This window comes from Odontesthes bonariensis, chromosome 20 (assembly GCF_027942865.1).
Source record: "Odontesthes bonariensis isolate fOdoBon6 chromosome 20, fOdoBon6.hap1, whole genome shotgun sequence".
Lineage (NCBI taxonomy): Eukaryota > Metazoa > Chordata > Actinopteri > Atheriniformes > Atherinopsidae > Odontesthes > Odontesthes bonariensis.
In genome coordinates this window covers 15,149,507-15,158,803 of record NC_134525.1, presented here as the reverse complement: position 1 = coordinate 15,158,803, position 9,297 = coordinate 15,149,507, and the positions used below count along the sequence as shown (strand labels likewise).

The 9,297-nt window shown below is 38.9% G+C and overlaps 1 protein-coding gene across 1 annotated transcript; it reads left to right on the top strand.

The window, feature by feature from the left end:
• Positions 1–3,815: 3,815 nt before the first annotated feature.
• On the top strand, positions 3,816–6,244 carry gpr141 (G protein-coupled receptor 141). Its single transcript, XM_075452423.1, has 2 exons — positions 3,816–4,030; positions 4,715–6,244. Exon 2 carries the CDS (start codon positions 4,717–4,719, stop codon positions 5,596–5,598), a length of 882 nt encoding a protein of 293 aa, XP_075308538.1. The 5' UTR covers positions 3,816–4,030; positions 4,715–4,716; the 3' UTR covers positions 5,599–6,244.
• The last annotated feature ends 3,053 nt before the right edge of the window (positions 6,245–9,297 follow it).

Here is a 9,297-nt window from a genome sequence, read left to right as displayed (position 1 = left end):
TTGACACTGTCTTCATGCAACAAGTTTGTCAGGATTAAAAGATGATTTCAGTCTACTAAGCTTCTGTGTACAGGTGAAGCAGCTTTGTCAAATACAACAACGATGTCGTGGACATACAAACATTTTCTTACCATTCTTCAGCCAAAATAGCCTCATTCCCAAAGTTGTCCCACCAGCTCAGGATCCTGCTTGGTCTAATACTAAAACTGGCTACGGTGGCTTCTCCATAATGTGTTCTGATCCCATTGTTATACAGTGAAGTTGGCTTATGTGCAAACATGTAAAAAGTCCTGTTAACAAGGGCACCAGTGCTTTCTTGGCTAAATTTGCCATTAACCTTTGTGACGTTAATCCAAGGGGATAGGGATGTATGATCTGAGGTCGCAAGCCAAAAACCCCGTTATCCACTCCACAAATAATCTTTACAGTCAAACTCAGTGAAAATCTTCACCTTGAAAGGCATTGAACTAAAAAAAGTTCCGTTCCATTTGCCCAAAACTGTGTTTGCATGGTGATAATTTGCGCTAATGCTTAGAAAAATCTTCTCAAAACACCTGTATTCATGCATTCAGGGCCTAAAGTCTGCTTGATAGTTCGAAATTGAGATTAATCTTCTTAAGATTTTTTTCCAGCATGTAAATTTTCATGTAAGTTCTCATTTATAAAACTACATCCTCTTATTAAAAAGAAGTTGCATTACTGAGCAATGTTCTTTGAGTTATCATGGTGTGTCAATGAGCTCCATTATCATGTTTTGTAAATCAACTGAGCATTTCTTTGCCATTTCAGTTGATCTTTTTTTGATGAAATACACAGTTACCTTGTTAAAATTGGAAATAAAATCGCTGCAGTAAGTTGACTGATCACTTTATTGGGGGCCTTGGTAGCTTGGAGCCCATAGTAATTGCCAACCTATGCCTAATGATAAAGTCCGCCTCTGCTTCTAGGGTTATCGTTTACAAAAGCCAAACCCAATCCAAAACCCAATGATGTAATACAAACTATATATCGCAAGTTTAATCAAATCTAGCTTAATTTAAGCTTTTTAACTTCACTACAGCGAGACAGTAACATATACAATGATAGAACTCAAACTGTTCTCCCACTCTTATACGTTCTCCCACGTGTATAGTGTTATTACTTACTTGATCCTCCCCATCTTGCATGATATACTGTACCTCAGGCAAGCTGGCTGGATTATTAAGTATACAACATTCTCTACTTCTCACCCAGTAACAGAATTTCAGAGAAGCAGGCTGGAAGAAGTATACAAGATTTCCCCTTTTTACTCAGGACCGGGTATATTGAAAACTGTTCTGTCATTGTTATCATGTAATCACACAGTACTTTTACATAGTAACCAAAGTTTTTTATAGATTATAAACAAGGGATGCAAAATAGCCTGATTGGTTAGTCAAACTATTGAAGGTACAAAAGCAACTCACTAAAAATCTAACATCCATCCATTTCCTATACTCGCCTAATCCAGTTCACTGTCACAATAAGCTGGAGACTATCCCACCTGCAACTGGGTAACACACTCCAAGGGCCAATGCAAATTCCACAGAAAGGCCTCAGCCAGACTTGTACTAAGAATGCTCTTGCTTTGAGGTGAAACAAAGCTAATCACCACATCTCCGTGCAGCCCCCAAATCTAAAATCCATGTTTCAAAGCTTGGAATCCTAGTGGTTTTGATGAATTGTAGCAACCTATTTTCCAGTTTGTAAAAATTAAACTGAGATTTATTTTTTTAATCTGCTGGCACAATAAACTGCATACCCTTTATATTCACAGAGCGCAAGCTGAAGTTTAGCACCAAAGATAATTAAGTCCAAAGTCATCCTGTGCTACCTGAGTGGTAGCATGGTTACCGGCTTAGCTGATAAACTCTAATTGGACTTCAACAATCTAGAAACAATGGATGACAAACAGTAGCGACTATAACCCACTGTTTCTCACAATGTCAATAATACTCTTCTCATAGTTCACTGGCTGGAAAACAGTTCCTGAGCACCCTCACACAGAGAGACAACAAACAAATGCAGCTAACAGTACTCTTATATGCTCTCTTAGAGCACTTCATATGCAGAATGATTTTAAATGTGTCCAAATCATTTTCAGAACCTGCATTTTCAGAAAATTTGAGAGATGGATCAAACAGTATTGCAACAATAGAAGAAATCTCCAAAGGTTTTTTAGAAAAGGGTTGATTATTTGCATGCATGACTAGTTGCAAAAAATGATGTTTTTTTCTGCACTTTATCATTAAGAACTAACCAGACCAAAGTACTTGAAAGGATTGCAGGCTATCGTCAGATAATTCTCTGTGCCAATCCTTCACCCCACAGGAACCAAGTACTTGCCAACCAAGATACTTGCTGATACTACCTCATGCTGTAATTTATCTCTCCTTTCCACATAACAACCCAGTATTTACAAAATACTTACAGTATGATTGGTTTCTTCTTTACACTGACACTAAACTGTAAGCTAGGATGAATTACATGGAAAATGTTAGGTTGATTGGTGACTCTAAATTGTCCCTAGGAGTGAGTGTGCGTGGTTGCTTGTCTCATTCGCCTCTATGTGGCCCTGTGATGGGCTGGCAACCCGTCCAGGGTGTTGCCTCTTGCCCAATGACAGGTGGGATACGTTCCAGCTTGCTCCTTTGCTTACAGTCATTGATTCAGCTATGAATTTTGTATCATATCAAAGAGTGCTTGATTACAAACAGAGGTGATCTTTCTCAAAGCTGAAGCTAAAGCAGAAGTAAAACTCTCAGCTGAAACTCTCACGTTAGAAACTATCACACCTCTTGAAAGCCACGGGGTACTTTGTGCACAAAATTATTAACGAATAGAACTACAAAGTATACGGAAGTTTGCTACACCAACAGACTACTTTTATATATGCATTCTTTGAAAACTACAAACATGATGTCAAGTTTGTGGTCAGGACAGTGGGTCTTTCCTCCGGCAGTAAGCTGTTTATCTAGCTGTTTATCTACTACAATCCACCATTTCAATGCATATTTTATGTCTTTAATATTTTTAGCTGCATTGAAAACTCAAAGATCATCAAAGTCATCCCCGATGCTTCAGCCTGGTCTCACTGAGTTAAGTCACATGTTATTGCTACATTTTGTTTGTCTGATTTTGCATGTCATTCAATTTACCCTGCCCCAAAGTTTTACCATTACCCTTCCTATTTGGTGTGCTATTCTATATGTTTGAAAAGATACGCAAAACCTTTTGTTTGTGTATGAATCACACACAAAATACTTAAGAAATTGCCCGCTATTTGTACACAGAGCCACAAGGAAGGCAAACAACGACACATATGTCAACATCACAACTTGCACCACCACATCCTGACTAACTTTAGCTGGCTACATAGTCTGAAAGTCAACTGCTTCAGGGTTACCAGCTGGGGTCAGTTTCTTGAGATACAAAGACTGTATCAAATATTCCTTGTATTATTAAAATATTCATGATTTTTTAAAAACATTTTTCTCTAAACACAGATAAGTAATGCATAAAACTGTTTACTCCTCTGGTAAATAATGGCAAAGATTTAAAGGATAATTACAAAATGTATAAATGTCACCTACTCTATACAGTAAGGTGCCATTAACATAGATTGTATTTCATTCTGTCAAGCAAAAAAAAAAAAAAAAAGAGTAAATGGTGACAGCCTATATTAGGGGAGTTTAGAAGGAGGAAGCAAGCAGTTTTGTGGTTGTGTTGACATGTGTGCGCAGTCGCTTCTCTGATAAACCACAGATGGGCAATATGCAAAAGCGGTCATGGTTTCTGACACACTCTGTCAACAGTTCATTTTCATAACTTGAAATTACATTTGCCGTTGCTACAATATCGTAGCAGTTTTTCTCTTCTCGGAGATTATTCCATGCCAACAGACTCAGTGGCGTGCCCTACTATTAATCTGACGGCGATTGTAATGTAAAGTAAGGACACATCCTTTGCCTCTTGTAACATTTAAGAAGAGCTGACAGCCAGAGTCTAAAAGGTAAGCCAAGTCTACAATTAAATCCTCCAGTTTAAACTAATTCCTCCATCCGTTGTTCAGCTGCAGCATTGTTCTATCGATCATAATTTAATGTCGACCGGTCGGATTTGTCCGAGCAACTTCTCTCTCGTCACCGCTGCTGTGCACGCTTGTCCGTGACTCAGTCGCGCGGTTCAAACTTGGGTCTTGTTGAAAGGGATTCAAAAGGTAAATGTGTTACGAGGTCAGACCCAATCAGACTGTCATCGCAACATTGCTGTAGTAGGCTAAAGCAGCATGATGCTCATTCAGACGCGACGTCGACTCGCCACCCGTTCAATGGAAAGCCATCCCAAAGATGTAATATAAAGGACTGTGAGGGCCTTTTCATTGCTCGGATGAGACCAAGATCAATTTCTTTGGCTGAGAAGCATTTAAAAAAGAAATGCTTTTGAAAACTGGCAGAACCACTCACATATTTTATTCCAAACAGGATTAAATAATAATTTGACACTAAAATGACATTGCACAAGTATGCGCACGCTTCAGTTGTGTGTTAAATGAAATTTGTACTAACATGTACATTCTCCATCTCTCCATTTTTTAAAAAATACATTCAACCCCTTGTTGATCTATACCACCTTCATTAACTCTGTGTCCTTTTTTTCCTCCCCCATCTTTCTTATTTCTCATCACTTCATCCAGCCATGATGAACAACAGCTCTGAACAATTTTACCCAGAGCCAACAAATGGAACGAATGACATTGAAGAGTACCACACAAGCCTCCTGGTCATCTACTCTGTGGTTCTGCTTTGTGGTACCGTTAGCCTGAGTCTGATGATGCACATCATGAAATCCAGCACAGTGTCCACCACCTCCATCGCGGTACTCAACTTGATCTTTGCCCACTTCATCTTCCTGTTCACGGTGCCCTTCAGGATTTACTATTATTCAACTAATCGCTGGACCTTGGGCCCTGAGTGGTGTAAAATGGTGAGCGCCATGATCCACATCCATATGTACATGTCCTTTATCCTCTATGTGATCATCCTTGTCACCCGTCTTTTGACATTTTACCACAAAACTACACAAGTGGCATCGTTCCGAAGGATGCCCGCACTCATGGGCAGTGCGTTGGTGTGGATCATTGTGCTTGTCGTAGTACCTTGCATCATCTATTTTTTGTATGGCAAACAAACTAAGCCAACAGAAAAATGCTTCAATTTTGGAGAACACACTCAGAGCCCCCTCAGTATTGTGTTCAACTACATTATGAGCTCAGTGATTATAGTGGTGGCTTTGGGGGTGACAGCCCTACAAGTCAATGTCCTGCGCATCTTATACAGAACAAATCGCCAGGGACAGCAGGAATTTGGGGCTCAGCTGAAAAGTCTGTTTTTTGCACTGATCATGGTGGCCTGCTTCATTCCCTATCACATTTTCCGGCTTTACTACTTAAAAAACTTTAAAGAACTGCAGAGTATCAATGAGGTGTTTCTGAGTCTGACCACATTTAACTGTTTGGATATGCTTACCTTTTTGGGGAGAAGAACCTGCAGCATCTGCTTGTCAGGAAGAGCTAATTGAAAAGTGCCAGCACAATGAGCATGTAAGTGTGTGTATGCATTTTGCAGACAATTTGCTGTATGAATTTACAACAGAACTTATTTCAATCACCATTTATTATCACAGCTTTTAATGTATATTGTTTTGCTTTCTCTTTAAAACACAGATAAAAAAGAGTAAAGCTCTCATTTAGGTGCCAGCAGTCATCCTCAGCTCTGCCTTATTTGTTGTACCACTGTTATGCCATCTGCAATCTTTTTACAGCTAGGAGTATTATTTTTGTTATCAGTAATATTTTTGTCTTGCTTGACATTTGAATGTCAGAAACAGGAAATATGGAGGCAGAGATTATATATCTTAGACTAGAGTCAAATGTTAAAACTGTTTTTTTTTATTTAGCAAAAATACTTGAATAATTTGTTGTCCAGAAAATAAAAACTATGTCTGGAAATTGTATGTGGATTTGATTCTAACTTTATGCACTCCTGCCATCTTCTGGTCTGTGTTTGTACTATTCAGTGTTCAAGCCTGTATTTATAATGTTCGACAATGGAACTGAAAGCCAAGACTTTTTTGTCAACCTAGAAAGAAAAACCAACAACCTGTATTTAAGTGTATTTTCACCAAGCCCTTGCGAATTAAGCTGGTTGTTCCCATTTATACCTGAGAAGAGAAATAAATGTTTCAAATAACTACTTGCCCTGAATATTTTGTGAAACCTTTCCTCAAACCTCTTGGATATCATGCCTCGTGCACTCATGGGTGGTGTCAGAAGCCCAGCCTAACATTCACACACACACACACACACACACACACACACACACACACCTGGTGATCTTTCGCTTTTCGTTTTTTATGGCTCTGGGTTACTGTTTAACATCCCCACCCTAGTTTGCGTTTGTTTAGTAAATCGATCTAATGACAGGGCAATGTCGGCGCCAATGTGTTGCTTCATGAATTATAGGCCACTCACGTCTCCAACCTTCCCTTTTAATGTTCTTGAACACCTTTACCATTTTCCAATGCTCAGTGTCGTTTAGCCCAATGGCACAGTGAGGGCTGATCACTGTCGGAGGACAGCGGTACACCTGGTTAAATGCACATACCAGACGGAAACAGGATTACAGGTAAGGCAAAGACCTTTTTTAAATATATGTACTGCTTTTCATATGCGTTGCACATTGCATATGCATAATATTCATAATAAAATCTGAAGGAGTAAAAATAATAATATGTGCCGAGGTTGTCAGAGAGGAAGTGAAGTTTAGCTTAATCTGTTTTTAGGGAAGTTTGTTAACAAGTTCCCCATAATCACGTGGTTTTGTATCTTGGTGGTAATGGTGGGGCTCCTTGTTCACACACACTGCAGTTGCTGCTTTACAGTTTGTCATGTAGCATCGACGAAAGAAAAGAGATAAGAAATAGTCACTTTGCCACGAATCCTGTGCAGTAAAGATCACGTGATAACCTGTTTCATCCACGCAAGGACGTAAACAAGAGCAACAGATTGTTCTGTTCACACAGTTTGTCTTCTCTGATGCACTGTCACTGTGTAACGCTTCCACTGAAAAACATGTCCACCTATATGATCCAATGACCGTGACATGATTTCCAGTTTGAAGTCAATATATAAGACAACTAATAACCTCAGCCCCAGGTGAAAGAGGTTCAGACACTTTTTATAACTGCACAAATGTACCAGTTTTGATCACGATTTCACTACAGTTTGCTCTGAATAAATTATAACATGACTGAGACAATTAGAAAGCTATTGATTGACTTTTGAAGCCGTAATGGGTGACGCTGTGTTGGACTTGGTAATGTTAAATCTGTGTGTGCATGGGATTTACTTCAACTAAGGAAATTATTTGCTATTAATAGTTCTCAACCTGCATTTTATTGCTAAAGAGGGGAAGGAGACTTAATTTAAAAAGATCTTTTCATGTTCTTATTAACTTGCAAAAACAATATCTACGCAAATATAAAGTTACTGAAGCAAAGCTTTTGAAGTGAATAGTATGCTGCTGAACTGTGTACCTTTTACTGTTGCCTGGGTTTCAGGAAGTAGGGCTTTACAAGAATGACTGATCATCATCGGTGACTATTAAAACCTGTAGTCTAAATAGAGGTGGCGGTATTATGGCTAGTTCACACAGAGATTGCCTCCTAATGCTGGATTTTATGGCTGCAGAGAGCGTCTGGTTGGTCGGCAGAAGCAGCATTTCTCAGTTATGTCCTGGAAGAAGTCATAATACCTGTTTCTGTGTACGTGTTAACCCTGCTTTTTTATGAAAGTCTATTAAAATGGCATTCAGCTGTAAAATTCTTTACACTATCCTTTATGCTGGTGCTTTAGCATGTTTTGTGAGCTGAACAACAATAACTATCTAAGAGAGGTAAAAAATGCAATCAACCTCACTGTTTTGAATATTCTCTTTTCATCCATATAAATGCAGAAGAATTTCTTATGCTTTGTATTCAACACTTGGACAGAAGAAAATGAAAAAGCATTTCCCCTTACAGCGATAATGACCAGATGCTTGTTGTCTTTGCACTAGTAAATGAGGGTGTTTTTTGTGCGTTTAACCAATTTAATCACATGATGACCTCTTACAAAACAACTATGCACAACCTCACCTTAAATCCTGTCTTCATATGTACATGTTCATTGTATACGCTCTGATTCATCTTGACTGCTGCTACAGTACAGCGGCAGGGTCAGTGTGTGAGGAGAATGACAACATAACTGTAAAGAGTAAATTCTTCCCCACTCAATAAGAACTTGATGAGTCAGGATGCCTGACCTTACTGCCTGGTTAAACTATAACCTCTATTACCTCTCTTACTCCCCACCCTGAACCTCCCTTTTCCCTCTGTCTCTTAACCAGTTTATTTCAGCCTTCTGTGTTAACTAATGTATATTAGCAACCTTTGCAATGCTAACTGCCTTTTCTCTTTATGCGCATTCAGTGATCTGTTGTAACGTGTAAAATTCTGATGCAGTGCAACCACAGTGACTACATTGTATTCCAGTGCATGCACAAAACTCTTCTGCTTTTCTGATTGGCTTTCTCATTACTTATATAGGGCATGAAATATTCCGTAATACAAATTGGTTCCCATCAAACCCCACAATACGGTTTAGTCCATTGCAACCCTTGATAAAAGACAGGTGGGTGCGCAAATTGACCTATATGCCATGAGGGTAATTTAAAGTATTTCCATAACATCCTTGCCCCAAAAGAGGAAGGTGGTGGGGTTCACTCTACTTGTGATTACTACATTTGAAATCTTCTTCCTCTCTTCCTGTTTCTTATGAAATTCAAGCTATTTATTCAGCTAGAGAGCTGAGAGAAGTATGACCCTAACCCCAACCCGTTTCTATGGAAGATACTAAACACCCAAAGATCGGAAAATACTCGGTAATTACATCAGATTAGGCCTCAGTCATGTTAGGTATTCTGTCAGCTATTATTAGTTAAAAATAAAATATTGCAGTTGTAGTCTGGTTGATTAGATAGTTTTTGAAACGCTTCCATTACATTGTTAACTGATTAAGAAATATGTGAAACAAACTGCTAGAAGCGGTGTGTGTGTGTGTGTGTGTGTGTGTGTGTGTGTGTGCGTGCAGGAGTAAAAGGAAGTTATCAAAGTTATCTAATTCACATTGTGTCTTTATAGACTATATCTGCTGAGGTGGTGGTACTATTACTCCAGTAT